At 35.6% G+C, this 16407-nt stretch overlaps 1 protein-coding gene across 1 annotated transcript in view; it reads right to left on the bottom strand.

Annotated features, from left to right (window-relative positions):
* LOC127847858 (armadillo repeat-containing protein 8-like) overlaps positions 1-16407 on the bottom strand; it is a 52576-nt gene that overhangs the window by 20629 nt on the left and 15540 nt on the right. The window contains exons 6-10 of the mRNA XM_052380063.1: positions 15692-15784; positions 11050-11206; positions 9635-9786; positions 7828-8031; positions 1290-1376 (exon numbers count right to left, since the gene is read on the bottom strand). Of these exons, the coding sequence (XP_052236023.1) occupies positions 1290-1376; positions 7828-8031; positions 9635-9786; positions 11050-11206; positions 15692-15784 (693 nt within the window). The remainder of the gene's footprint in view (positions 1-1289; positions 1377-7827; positions 8032-9634; positions 9787-11049; positions 11207-15691; positions 15785-16407) is intronic.

Genomic DNA, 16407 nt, shown 5'->3' with positions numbered 1-16407 from the left:
TCCATGTGTAAACACCAATAGCGTCTCATGTGTAAACACCAATAGCATCCCATGTGTAAACACCAATAGCATCCCATGTGTAAACACCAGTAGCATCCCATGTGTTTACACCAATAGCCTCATATGTGTTAACACCAATAGCATCATGTATGTAAACACCAATAGCATCATGTATGCAAACACCAATAGCATCACATGTGTAAACACCAATAGCATGCCAGGTGTAAACACAAATAGCATCTCATATGTAAACTCCATTATCATCTCATGTGTAAATAAAATAAATATAAATAATATCAATTGCACCAACTGTCTTAACACCAACTGTATTAACACCAACTGTAATAACACCAACTGTATTAACACCAACTGTATTAACACCAACTGTAATAACATGTGTTAATAGCATCTCATGCTCATGTGTAAATACAAAAAGCAATACACAATATTTTAAATATCAATAGCATCCCACTTGCAAATACCAGAAGCATAAAATGTGTTATTACCAACAGCATCGCATGTACACATTCATTTATCATCACTAATATTAAAACCAATAAAAAAAACATGTGTTAAAAGTAGTAAAATTACATCAGTATACATCAATAGCATCGCTCATTAAAAGCATCACATGTTTCAAACCAGTAGTTCCACGTGTCTAAATGCCAATAGTGCCTCATGTGTAAACACAAAAACAATCTAATGGATAAATGCCAATAGCATCACATGTTTAAATACCAAAAGCATCAAATATGCACATAGCAAAAGCATCATTTTTGTAAACAACCACAACCTATGTAAATGCATCATCATTCATCATCATTACCATCATCATGATTTCCAAGAACATCATCATCAATTAAACAACAATTTCGAGAAGTTCTGTATTTTCGCAGATTGGGCATATCAAATACATTGTTATTAGCAACAACATTATTACCATCAATAAAGGCTTTACATTACATTTAATATTTAATTGATGTTCAAAATAAGAAATGATGGTTTGCTTCTTAACCCTTGGGACTTCGGATAAAACAATAAATGTGCAAACCATTGCATCAATGGGACATTTATTTTAGTTTAAACCTATTTATTTTAGCTTGATTGCATTTGTAGAACTTACTACTTATTTGAAATGCTCTCGAGTGTGTTTCCTGGGCCTAGAACTAGTACTTGGTGTTTTTAGGAGAGATCTAAAAAAACGCTCCCACAGTGGTGATTGTACCCGTGTCCTCCTAGTTGCTAAGTGGACACCATATCTATTACACAAAATTTATTTTCAGACCCACCTGTTTTCGAATGCTCTCCTCATTGGCCCCGAGAGCTGCAAACGCTTTGAATGCTGCCTGCTTCATCTCAATTCCCCAGTTAATGTCCTGTAAACAAACAAATATACTACTGTGAGATATTACGACTATTAATTGGCTCAGACAGTGACACAGTTAAACGTATAAAACAGTAATCATTGTTAATGCAGTCTTTTTGTTTTCTTTGCCTTACTTTCCAAGTGCCTAAATCTGGACAATACCTAAATATAGACACCCAATCAAGACCAATTTTTTTTCGGTATTGATTGATTGTCTAATTTCAACAGAATTCATAGAATTTTTTAATTTACGTACAATTGTTTTAATCTTAATTGTAATTTTGAGAATCTACATTTCAGAGTTTATAAATACACATCCTTCCATGAATCAAGCATTACTGAGAAAATGTTGAATAAAAATACAACAAGAGAACCGCAGAGCGGGTGCCAACACTCGGCTGTGGGTGCAGTTTTGAATAAATGAAAGCTTGTCAGAAGAAAAGGAAGAAAGTGAAGTGGTGAGAAGAACTCATCTGAGATGCATCTGTAGAAAGAATACATATTACATGTCACAGTGACCTTTGACCTAGTTACCCAACAAGAGGCCCCAAAGGGGCCTGGGTCACTCACCTGAGAGACTTAGATGGAAAGAAACAAAGATTAAAACTCTTCACCAAATTTTTCAAATTATTAGTATGACAAGACTGACTTTAAAAATAAGGTGTTCCAAAGTATTCACAATAGGCCTATATAGAAAATTACCCCACCCACCCTGGCAGCCATGTTTTTAATACCCAGATTAAAAAAATATATATATATAAGGAAAATGCTTCTTACAAACATATAGAGAAAACTGCCCCATCCCCTGGCGGCAATGTTTTCTACTGATCACGACCATTTTCAAACTCATCCGACATATCAATAAAATCAATGTTTTGACCAAGTTTCATGATGATTCGCCAAAAAATGTGACTTTTAGAGTGTTCACAGGCTTTTTCAGGCCCCCCCCCCCCCCGGCGGTCATGTTACTAAATGGATCAAAACCATTTTTGAACTCAACTGTCGTATCCAGGAAACAAGGGTTGTTAACGTTGTTTTGTGAAAAGAAGAGGTTTGCTGTTTCGGCAGATATATACATATATGCCTTATCAATAGTTTTGTGTGTGTGTATTTAAAAAAAATTAAATAGACATTTGTTACCCGTTGCGACAAAACTTAAATTATTTTGGATAAAAGTAATATGAGGACAGTAATTTAACAATGAGCATCAGCAAAAGAAAATGGAAGTACATTTTTCAACAATTTGTTGTCCAAATTTGAGATCACGAGATAAGCATCTCAGCATCTTTTAGGGGATGACTGTTTACAATCTGTTTAGCAAGAACACTTTTAGATACTGAAAATAACCGTATTTGTTCAAGAGATTGTGTTTTTATAAAATAGTTTTTGCATAATTAAATAAAATATGTTGAAAAGTTTTCATATATCAAAGTCAGTTATAAAAAAGTAAATGAGTATGAGAATATGTACAGCTACAAGAAATTCAATACTGATCTTCTTTTATAGTACAAAACATCACTTGATCTTTCTTATAGTTATAAATGTGTGCAAATATAGAAGTAAACACACACAAGACATTTGAAAACGTATCATATCAAAACAACTATCAAACTATTTGTAATTCTGTAGCATTAATATATTATTTTTGCAAAAACAAATGCAAATCAACTTTTCTTCAAACAGTTGTTTGTGCTTGTTAACAGATGTGATAATTTGTTGTTTTTTTACTACAAAATTGTTCACATTTTGACAAAGTGTTTTTAAACAACTGGAACAATTTTAGTACTCACCTTGCATTGATATTTCCAATTGAAACAACAATAAAACCTGCTAAAATCACAAATCTTTCATAATCAGACACAAACTAACTGAAAATTGTAGGGGTAAAACATTTCAAGTTGTAATGTCTTATGTATCTTATGAATGGTTTCCATCTGACATCAACACAAAGGTCTTTGATGAAAGTGACAAGTTAATGGGGGTCTATTTCCAGGAGTGTTACACAATTACTGCCTGGCAACAATGCAGGCACAGGTATAAATGAGTTTTGTAGAGAGTAGCCAAGGATAAGTGAATGAAAAGTCAAATAAGATTCATATGTAACACTTCTTGTTGTTTTATTGGTTTTACCACTATGTTAAATTTCTGCAAAGATATAGATAACAATCATAAGTAATGGCAATAATTAATTTGAGTAATGCAATAATTATAATTAGATATTTGGGTTTGACATTAATGTTTCTGAATCCATTACCAGTATCATCATAATCATCATAATCATCATCATCATCATCATCATCATCATCATCATCATCATCATCATCATCATCATCATCATCATCATCATCATCATTGTGCACCAACATCGGATTCCGAATTACAACTAGAGTGTTAACATGGTTTTAATATAGTCATATTATGAAAACTGCTGCTACCCTGGCGGCCATGTTTTTCAACAAACCGTAACCATTTTCGAACTCAGCCAAGCTATCAATACATTTAGGTCATAATACACCAAATAGTTTCCCTATATAATTCAATGCAAAAGCGACAACTTTGAGCGAAAATAAATGCAACATTTTGCACATAGAGACCCCCATAACCATACCTTTTCTTAAAGGCCATTCTAAGCGGAATCGATTTATGCAATAAAAAAGATATGTCATGTACAAAGCAAGAAAGAACTTGACACAAATCAAAATCGACTGTTTTTGCAACTTTTTTTTTCGGCCGTTTCTTAGTGAAATGTAACCTTTTCTACTGCAATGGTTTACTTTAGTCTTCAAGTGTATCATATTTCAGGGATTCAGTTGTGAACACCTATTCATGCCCTACCATTATCTCCGCAAGATAACACGCGAATAATGGTAAAAAGTGTACAACATGCCTTCCTGTGAACTATGGTATTTTTTTAGAGAGTACAGCCCTACATGAAGCGATCATTTAGTGTATTGTAACCTATAAGACAACGTTTACTGTTAACATCGCGAAAAATAAGCACTTCTCGATACTTATAAACCTATTTTCACTGTGCATGCCAATTTTCAGACCGATCTTTCACGTAGAAATGCTTGAAAATGCTTTTTATTTTAACGCCTGATAAGCCATGTGGCTTTCGCGTTCGGAGCTTTGATTTATAACGGGCGTTCAGGCGCAAAACGATTACCCTAAATAATTACAATCGGTCAAAATACTGGAATATTGTTACAAGCTATGTAGAAAAAGAAGTAAACAACTATTAAAACGTGTTCATGAGCTCTTTCAGCACAAATTGTTGCGATTTGAGATGCTCAAGACGAGTTTTTTGACGTTTTTTTTCTCATTTTCCTCTGAAAACGTATTTTTTTCTTAAAAACTCACGATACTCCTTAAATTCGTAAAACAAACGCATTTATTCCGTAAAATTTGCCAAAACGCGTCATATCCCACTAAAAAAATGATGATTTTCTGTAAATACAGCTCCTTTGTGACTATGCCTGGTTTTGCGTTTAGGTCATAATACACCAAATAGTTTCCCTATATAATTTAATGCAAAAGCGACAACTTTGAGCGAAAATAAATGCAACATTTTGCACATAGAGACCCCCATAACCATACCTTTTCTTAAAGGCCATTCTAAGCGGAATCGATTTATGCAATAAAAAAGATATGTCATGTACAAAGCAAGAAAGAACTTGACACAAATCAAAATCGACTGTTTTTGCAACTTTTTTTTTCGGCCGTTTCTTAGTGAAATGTAACCTTTTCTACTGCAATGGTTTACTTTAGTCTTCAAGTGTATCATATTTCAGGGATTCAGTTGTGAACACCTATTCATGCCCTACCATTATCTCCGCAAGATAACACGCGAATAATGGTAAAAAGTGTACAACATGCCTTCCTGTGAACTATGGTATTTTTTTAGAGAGTACAGCCCTACATGAAGCGATCATTTAGTGTATTGTAACCTACAACAAATCTTCGGACCAAGTTCCATGAAGATGGGGCTATAAATGTTACTTCTAGAGTGTTAACAAGGTTTCACTATAGCCATATAAGCAAAGCTGCCCCGCCCCCTGGCGGCCATATTTTTCAACAGACCAAACCATTTTCAAACTCAGCCTAGCTACCATAAAAACAAATGTTCAGACCAAGTTTCATGAAGATTGGACTATAAATGTGACTCCTAGAGTGTTAACAAGGTTTAACTATAGCCATATAAGCAAAACTGTCCTGTCCCCTGGTGGCCATGTTTTTTTACTGAACCTAACCATTATCAAACTCAACCCTCGTATCCAGGAAATAAATGTTCTGACCAAATTTCATGAAGATTGGACCAAAAATGTGACTTCTAGAGCGTTCACATGTTTTCACTATATACATATTGAGAGAAATGCCCCGCCCACTGGCAACCATGTTTTTTCACCGATCTGGACCATTTTCGAACTCGTCCGAGATAGCAATAAAACCAATGTTTTCACCAAGTTTCATGATGATTGGGCACAAATTGTGACTTCTAGAGTGTTCACAAGGTTTCTCTATAGCCATATAAGGAATACTGCCCCGCCCCCCGTCGGCCATGTTTTTCAATGGACCAGAACCATTTTTGAACTCAAACAACATATCATTTAGACAAACATTTTGACAAAGTTACATAAAGATTGGGCATCAAATAAGACTTCTACAGTGTTCACAAGGTTTTTCTTTTTTTTTGACCTAGTGACCTAGTTTTTGACCCAGCATGGCCCAGTTTCGAACTCAGTCCAGGTATCAATAGGACAAATGTTCTGACCAAATTTCATGAAGATCAGACAATAAATGTGGCCTCTAGAGTGTTCAAAAGGCAAAATGTTGACGACGGACGACGCACGACGGACAAAAAGCGATCACAAAAGCTCACCATGAGCACGTTGTGCTCAGGTGAGCTAAAAAACACATGTCAACAACAAAGAGAGTACATGTAAAATTTCATAAATCTAACAGTGCGTTTCACACATCTGTTGATCTGCTGTACATCAGTGTACTTACAATACATTTCCCACATCATTTGATCTGTAGTACATCAGTGTACTTACAATACTTTTACCACATCTTTTGATCTGAAGTACATCAGTGAACTTACAATACGTTTCCCACATCTTTTGATCTGTAGTACATCAGTACACTTACAATATGTTTCCCACATCTTTTGATCTGTAGTACATCAGTGTACTTACAATACGTTTCCCACATCTTTTGATCTGCTGTACATTAGTGTACTTACAATATGTTTCCCACATCTGTTGATCTGCTGTACATCAGTGTACTTACAATGCGTTTCCCACATCTGTTGATCTGCTGTACAAGGGTGTACTTACAATGCTTTTCCCACATCTGTTGATCTGCTGTACATCAGTGTACTTACAATACGTTTCTCACATCAGCTGATCTGCTATACATCATTGTACTTACAATACGTTTCCCACATCTGTTGATCTGCTGTACATCAGTGTGCTTACAATACGTTTCCCATATCTGTTGATCTGCTGTACATCTGTGTATTTCCAATATGTTTCCCACATCTGTTGATCTATTGTACATCAGTGTACTTACGATGCGTTTCTCACATCACTTGATATGTTGTACATCAGTGTACTTACAATACATTTCCCACATCTGTTGATCTGTTGTACATCAGTGTACTTACAATGCGTTTCTAACATCAATTGATCTGATGTTTATCAGTGTACTTACAATGGTTTCTCACATCAGTTGATCTACTATACATCATTGTACTTACAAAACGTTTCCCACATCTGTTGATCAGCTGTACATTAGTGTACTTACAATATGGTTCCCACATCTGTTGATCAGCTGTACATCAGTGTACTTTCAATACATTTCCCACATCTGTTGATCTGTTGTACATCGGTGTACTTATAATGTGTTTCCCACATCTGTTGATCTGCTGTACATCAGTGTACTAACAATACATTTCCCACATCTGTGGATCTGCTGTACATCAGTGTACTTACAATACGTTTCCCACATCTGTTGATCTGCTGTACATCAGTGTACTTACAATACATTTTCCACATCTGTTGATCTGCTGTACATCAGTGTATTTACAATATGTTTCTCACATCTGTTGATCTGCTGTACATCGGTGAACTTACAATACGTTTCCCACATCTGTGATCTCCTGTACATCAGTGTACTTACGATGCGTTTCCCACATCTGTTGATCTGTTGTACATCAGTGTACTTACAATGCGTTTCCCACATCTGTTGATCTGCTGTACATCAGTGTACTTACAATGCGTTTCCCACATCTGTTGATCTGTTGTACATCACTGTACTTACAATATGTTTCCCACATCTGTTGATCTGCTGTACATCAGTGTACTTACAATACGTTTCTCACATCTGTTGATCTGCTGTACATCAGTGTACTTACAATAGATTTATAACATCTGTGATCTCCTGTACATCAGTGTACTTACGATGCGTTTCCCACATCTGTTGATCTGCTGTACATCGGTGTACTTGAGGTACTCTGCTAGGGTCTTGATGATGTGATCAGACACTGCAGCAACTCTCTGGAGCTCCCCATCCTGTTCCAGCAGGTAGGCAAGAGTCTCTGCCCCCTCCACATTTTCCTCCAGCGTGCGATCACGGCTACACATACGTATCAGGCATGGCAGCGTCTTTTGGAGATAGACCAGAAAGACTTTTTAACCACTCAGATACCCACTTTGATGTGTTTTTAGTTCCTTATATTGTCTTACATAAGACATTAAACACATCTATAAAAAAACAAGAGCTTGTCACAGTAGTGCCAAATCCCCGCCGAAATGTGTTTGCTTGTATGAGAACATTTGTTTAAGAGAGTAAAATAATATTTGTAAAACATGGCATCTGTGTCATCTATTTATATTTCAAGGATGAATTAGTTATATAGTGTTGGAGTTATGCTGTAGAGAATAAAATATATGGAAATGAAAAAAATGAGGTAATTAAAAAAACTACGGCCGATAGAGTTATGGTTCATGTTCACTGCACTTCTCCTAGTTGCCATCTGTTTATATTTCTAGTTTCAAGTAAATCCCTTCAGTAGATTTAGAGTTATGCTACGGACAAAAATTTACTTTGAAATTAAATAAAGGAAGATAATTCAAAAACTAAGGTTGATAGAGTTATCGTTCTTAGTCACTGCACTTTTCCTACTTGCCATCTGTTTATATTTCAAGCTTCAAGTAAATCCCTTCAGTAGATTTAGAGTTATGCTTTGGACAAAAATTTACTATGAAATTAAATTAAAGGAGATAACTAAAAAACTAAGGTTGATAGAGTTATGGTTCTTAGTCACAGCACTTCTCCTTCTTGCCATCTGTTTATATTTCAAGTTTCAAGTAAATACCCCTTCAGTAGATTTAGAGTTATGCTCCGGACAAAAATTTACTTTGAAATTAAATAAAGGGAGATAATTCAAGAACTAAGGTAGACAGAGTTATGGTTCTTAGTCACTACACTTCTACTACTTGCCATCTGTTTATATTTCAAGTTTCAAGTAAATCCCTTCAGTACAATTTAGAGTTATGCTCCGGACAAAAATTTACTTTAAAATTAAATAAAGGGAGATAATTAAAAAACTAAGGTAGATAGAGTTATGGTTCTTATTCATTGCACTTCTCCTACTTGACATCTGTTTATATTTCAAGATTCAAGTAAATCCTTTCAGTAGATTTAGAGTAAGGCTCAGGATAAAACATTTAGATTGAAATTATAAAAAAGGGGAGATAATTAAAAAACTAAGGTAGATAGAGTTATGGTTCTGGGTCGGTGCACTTCTCCTAGTTGCAATCTGTTTATATATTTTAAGTTTCAAGTAAATTCCTTCAGTAGTTGTAGAGTCATGCTCCGGACAAAGTTTCGGACGGACGCACAGACAGCCAGACGGACGCACAGATGGACGGAGACTATTACTATATCCCCTCCGAAAATTTTTCGGCGGGGATAATAAAAAATTATGGTCCAATCAATATGCATGACTTTCACAATTAGCAATATTCTATATCAAATAATTAAAATGCATCCACACATTAGGTAAGAGCAAACAAGAGTTTATAGTTCTCCTCCAGCGATTATAGTTCTGCTTACATGTATGCTTCAATCAAGCATCTCAGGAATAAATAAATATCAGGCATGGAAACATGCTAACAAACAATATTTGCCATTAAAACTGCATAGCCCCAAAGTCAATCAAATCATGAGGAAAATAAAAGTCTCCTATAAAAAATCAGTTAGAACCTTAGAAATGATCCTAGGGTCTTGAGGGGCAAGAGCCCCACCCCCACACAGGTATGCAAGCACCTTGGCCGCAACAATCTGCATCTCTGAGGTTCTGTCTCGTAGCATGAGCTGAACCAGCATGTCGGGCAGTGGGACGTTATTGTGCATGGCTGGAGTAACACCATGTACAGCAATATGAGCACCATTCTGGCAAAACTGGGCTTAATGCATGTGGGTAAAGTGTCATCACATTTAAGCCTGTACAGTCCATAGGCTAACCAGGGACAAGACGTATTGCTTTTATGAAATTTTTCGTTAAACACTTTGCATGCTGGGAAATTTGTCGTCTGCTAAAATGTCCTCTGCAGAATTTCTAAAATTAGCATTTTCTTCTATTTTTTCAAAGAATACTATCAGAATAGCAAACATTTTGGATCCTTATGAGACGCCACGTTTTGTGGCGTCTCATCTGGATCCAAACTGTTTGCAAAGGCCTTTAAAATTCGGTTCCCGCACTGAAAGGGTTAAAGGAGGTCTCATTTAAACAAGTATCCAGTGTAGGCGGAAAGTGATGTCCCCGATTAGGCTGTGCAGACTGCGGAGGCTAATTTTGAAAACACTTTATGCAAATGCATTAAACCCAGTTTTCCCACATCTCTGCATAGCAATATTAATTAAAGCAGTATACTAATTTCAATGAAAGAAAAATCAAAAGTATATTAAAGAACGTCTCACCCCAAATTTAGATCTCTACTGCTACAATACATTTTATCAGCACATTTATGCTCTATTTTAGTAATAAACATATTTTCTACATAGAACTGCTACAACTTTTTAATATTTTACCAATTTTGAGTGATTATCATTACAGAAAAACACATTTTAAACATTGTTTTCTTACTCTTAAGTCTTTTTGCTTTTTTAAATATAATTCATTATGCAACCATTCTTCTTTGAAAACATGATTTGTTTAATCGTAATTTTGCAAAACTGTAAATAAGTCACATTTAAAGTCCATTCCCTTTAAAATAATTTTAAAATTAACGTCAAGGCAATGAAAACAATGAACTTGGGTTTTATATGTGAAACTACCTGATATATGGGAAGAAAGAAGGGCATGCAGTGAGGACAAATATGGGGTTGGACAGATAAAATTATCGGTCAAAATTTGTCTTTATAAGCAGGCACATTATATGGCACTGGTGTTAGAATTAGAATGATCAGATCATGAAAAGAAATAACAATTATGAGGTTCACATGCTGGTTCACAAACTTCACAAGCCAAGTCAGCTCAACAGTTTTCAACAATTGCCGATAATTCAATTCCTAGAGAATAACCTCGACTTCACATGGGTCCATACAATTTGACATTTTCACAGCTTGTGCTTCGGTCAAATGTCTTCAAGAACTGCAAAAATCTACCGTGTACTCACCGGTTAATGCGACCACGCAGTTTTCCCCGTTTTCTCTGACGATCCCAGCGAGGCACTTAAGTACTGGCATCTGCACCTTGTAGACCTTGCCAGCCAGGAGGTCAACCAGTTTGGGAATGAGCCCGCACTCACACAGCTTCGATTGGTGCTCCGGTTCCTGATAAGGTAACAACATTTGGGCTGTGTTCTGTGAAAAGGGGGCTTAATGCACGTGCGTAAAGTGTCATCCCAGAAGGCAAGTGCAATCCACACAGGCTAATCAGGGACAACACTTTTTGCCTTAACTGGATTTTTGACAAGAAGAGATTTTAAAAATAGAAGTGGAAAGAGTCGTCCCTGATTAGCCTGTGCCGACTGCATTAAGCCCCTTTTCAGCTGCAGTTGGTGCTCTGGTTCCTGATAAGACAACAACAACATTTGCTTTACCCTTTACCACTCAGAAATGCACTTTGACACATTTAAAGTCCTTAAGAAAATCAAATTAAATTTAAGTCCTTTCTTAAAAATATATTAAAGTTTTAAAGGCTTCATTTCAAACCCTTAGATACTGATTGTAGTAGCAAACAGCATAATACCTGAACAGACTGCGAGCTATTCGCAGGCTGTTCTGGTTTTATGCTGGTCCAAAAGCCATTTTCACTTTGCTTCTTATGGGGCAAGGGTATGATGGGGTTGAGTATATGAAAGGATTTTCTCTTACTTGTAATTACTCTAGGCAAGATTTTGTTTAAAATTTGTTGCTTTTCCGATATCAATTTTATCGTAATATCTCTTAACCCTTAACTGTTCAGAAACGCATTTTGATGCATTTTAGAAAATCATATTAAATCTAAGTCCTTTCTTAATATATTAAAGTTTGAAAGGCTCTATTTCCAACCCTTAGTTACTGATTAGCAGCAAACAGCATAAAACCTGAACAGACTGGGAGTTACTTTGCGTCTGAGAAGAAAAGGATTAAGGTATTTACTAACTTAATCTCACATTGTTTAATAGGTACATGTATTCAAGTTCCTGGTAAGGTCCAAATAATTTAAATTGAGTTTTTTTTATAACTTTTTTTTAAATTTGAATTTAAGGTAGAGGGGGAAAATAAATAATAATAAAAATACAAAAGCACACTGATTGGGGCATTAACATATACATAATATTCATCCCATAACTGTTTTTTCTCAAGCCTTTCAAACCCCCCCCCCCCCCACACACACACACCAACCCACATACCACCCCCATAAACATTATCAACCTCAATACTTGAGATTACACTTAAAATTGAGCCTGACCTTGTGTGGTCATATGGCAAGGGTAATGCATATTTATAAGTCTTTATTCGGAAGAGCAAAATCTAAAGGATGGCTAATAAAAGTCAAGGATGGCTAATAAAAGTCCTGTTCATTAGTCTCCATCTTAAACTTTGACAACATCCATTTAATTAATGACCAATGAATATGTTTCTTACTTTTCAGCTTTTAATTTCTCTGGCCATATGTTGTTTTTTTTCACACTAAGACGGAGATTAAAACGAAAATATATTTCTGATTATGGTTGTAACAAACAATCATTAAAAACCAATGTCAGAATGTTTAAATAACATACATGATAAATAATACAAGATTTTGAAAACTATAAAAACAAAAATTTGTTGAACACCAATTTTCATGTATTTTCATGGACCCATTATACTACAAAATCAAATGTTCAACATTTACATCCAAAGTCTTCAGTGATTTTTTTTCTATATATTTTACAGCCTGATCCTTTTAGATGAGAAGATGGGAGCAATAAGCCCAGACATTCCCAAAAGTGTCGGACCGTCGGTCCTGACCGACGTTTTAAAGACAGGTCCGATTGAAAATGCCATGTTGCCGGTCCGAATGTCCGGGAAATAATTCAAGAAGAAAAGTTTATTTATTTTATAGAATTCGTTCCTGTGTTCGATCATTTGAGAACGAATATTCCTGGGCATTCCGGAAATTTGCGCTTGGTACCAATTTCGTCTGGTCTTTTATTTATCGCTTACTAATTGGTTAGCGGCTGGCAAAGAATGAATGGTAACTGACGAAACCTATTCGCTACTTTCCGAAAAAATCTTATGATTCTGCGAAATGCTGCTAATGTCCGCCATCTTGAAATTTTAAGTGACCGATTTATAGCAATGTTAAGCACTGCAGTAGCACATTGTAAAGCAATATGTTAACCAAATTATATATTGATTACATATTTGCTAGGTTACTGGTTACTCGTTTACATTTTCTACATTCAAACGATATGTATAAAGCACTTATTATTATATGTGCAAAACATGTACATGTTTTCAGACTGTCGTATTCGGATACAGTATGATTTGTCAATTTAATTTTTTTTTCGATGTTCTTTATAATATTTGTATAGAATGACGATACACATGCGGTGATACGGATGGTATGGTTTATAATATTTCGCATTGTAGTCACCAGAAATTGCAACTAGAAATACTACTAAAAAAGTACAATAAGCTAGGTCATGGGGGTGTCTCCCATAGGGACTGGGCCCTTAATCCCCGTTGGGGTCCTGCAGTCCCAGACCCCTAGCTTAATTTTCCGGCTTTTAAATTTGGGTCAATTGACACCCATGGAATTAAGAAAACAAATATGTAACCATACAACTTATCGACTTAGGAAAACAACCAATACTTAGTTTTTATGGAGCATCTGAGTTGTTGCCAAACGACATAACACTTAACTTCGCAAATATATAAATACGATATATATGTTTGTACATTGATGTTTCGGTCCTATGAATCCCAGTCCGGTCCTGAAAGTTATCTAAGACTACCGGACCGGATGTCCTGTGGACTTAAAATACTTTTGGGAATGTCTGTAAGCCATGACATTGGGAAACATGAAACATTATTAATATGATTATAAATAACAGTATTCTAATAGTTAATTATGGCATGTTTAATTGCATTTTTGAATATATATCATGACGTGCTACCGTATTATATCACTGTATAATTGACTCAATAAACCAATTATTGAGTTTTTTGCAAACTTTTGGCAACTATTTTGTGCAAAGCTACCAAAGGACTTGGATGAGAAAGTTGACAAGTTCCATAAATACAGCATTGAAATCAGAAAAGAGTACGACTTCGAGTTAGGGTCAATCGGCAATATGGATGAAACACCGATGTTTTTCGACATGCCGGGCAATCGGACAGTAGATGTTAAGGGAACGCACACTGTAACTGTGAAAACTTCCGGAAATGATAAGGCTCATTTTACGGTCATGTTAGCGTGTTTAGCCGACGGAACAAAACGTAAGCCAGCTGTAGTGTTTTAGCGCAAAACAATGCCGAAAGAAAAACTACCATCGGACCTGGTTGTATTTGTTCAAGAGAAAGGTTGGGTAGACGAGGAAATATTATTAAAGTGGTTTGATGAAGTGTGGTTCAAACGCCCGGGTGGATTATTGAATAAAAAGTCTCTGTTAGTGTGGGATATGTTTCGGGCACATCTTGTGGATAGTGTTAAAAAACGACTAAGGGAACGCCGTACACATTCCAGTGTAATTCCGGGGGGATGCACATCTGTGTTGCAACCTCTAGACGTGTGTCTGAACAAGCCATTCAAAGGTAATATGAGAAAGAAATGGAATGACTGGATGGTAAATGGTTAGAAACAATTTACGAAGGCAGGCAATCTAAAACGTCCAGACTTGGCAGCTGTGTGTCAATGGGTTGTTGACTCGTGGAATGAAATACCACGCGATATGGTTATTAAGTCATTTCTGAACAGTGGTATCTCAAACTCAATGGATGGTACACAGGACGAAGAGTTGTTTGATGATCTTGTGAAAAATCGCAATCAATCTGAGGATGTATCGGCCTGTGCAAAGGTTAGTGATTGCGACGATGATGATGATGATATCGGCGACTGGGTTTACGATGACAATCTCACTAGTGAGGAATTCTACGAACTGTTCGGTGAAAGCGATGATGAGGATTTCGAGGGATTTTAAGATGACTGATACGATCAATATTTTGCTGGTTGCATTGAAAAGGAACGTAATATGTTTGAAATTGTTATGGCAAATTGATTAAATACGCAATTGTTAGAAATTGTGTTAATTTGATAATTATTTTTACTGTATGAATAATACTTGAAAATAAATTAAAACCTACTTATATATCATGAAATAAACAAATATTACTTACTTTGGTGTTTGATTGTTTTATTTTCTTGGACTTGCGTAAATTACTAATTGTATGTAGCGCGAGTTTGAAAAATTCTCAATGACATTCTTATTGATTTTCTTCAACATTCTGCCGTTTTTCGGCCTATGAAAACGGCAAAATTTTACCGCGACTTACACGCGGGTCAGTCTTAAATCCACCCATTATAAAGTCCGAAATCGGGGTGCGTCTTATAAGCGAGGGCGTCTTATAAGCGCAAGTATACGGTACTTTTTGCCATTTGGAAACAGCCTGTCAGAGGCTGTAATTTGGGGCAAAAAATCACTGGTCTTATATCACACCTTATGAAAAAATCCATACATTTTTTATCCAACAAATATTCCGAATTTCACAAATTAAGAAAATTCATGTAAATACAGTTTAATGTATCCACAGTTAATATTCAAGAACGCAGGCCCAAAGTGTACTCACCTTGCATGAGCTCGCCAGAATGTTGGCTACACATTCCTGAGTGCACACAGATCTGGGCATGATTTCCACCAAGTCCTCCACTATAGAAGGCTCCTACAAACAGATCACCAAAGGATGAGCAATACAACCCTTTATTTTATGCTTTCCAGTGGTTTATTGAGAAATATCAGTGAAATAAATCTGATATCTCACTATTTTAAACAGTAAAAAATAACAGTGAAAACTGTTTAACTGTGAAATGACTTCATTTTTTCGATGAAATGACGTCATAAATCCTTCAAAATTATCCAGTTAAACTCATTTACAATGTAAATAAACGGTTAAAAACATAAAATGAAAAGAAAATTTGTTGGACTCCATGGAAGATTGATTTTATTTCCCTCGTGATCATAAAAAATACATATTATTTTCTATAATCACTCGTAAAATTAAATCGATATTCTATCAAATCCAACAAAAATCCTCTATTTATTAGCCAGATACACATGTTCACACTTTTGTAGTCCCTTAGTAAATCCAAATAAATTAAATACCTTTCTTATAAATTCAATTTTTAAAGGCTTTGTTTTGAACACAAAGATACTGATGAGCAGCAAGCAGAATAATACCTGAACTCAGCATGTTACTTGAAGAGAGAAAGGGTTTGTAGCACAAACAATAGAGCAAACCGACAAAAAGACCTGTTCGAGGAATGTACACAATGAGTTTTTCATGCC

This window comes from Dreissena polymorpha, chromosome 10 (genome assembly GCF_020536995.1).
Source record: "Dreissena polymorpha isolate Duluth1 chromosome 10, UMN_Dpol_1.0, whole genome shotgun sequence".
In the NCBI taxonomy this organism is placed as follows: Eukaryota; Metazoa; Mollusca; class Bivalvia; order Myida; family Dreissenidae; genus Dreissena; species Dreissena polymorpha.
Note: the sequence above shows the minus strand (reverse complement) of the source record. Positions and strands in the feature narration are given on the sequence as shown.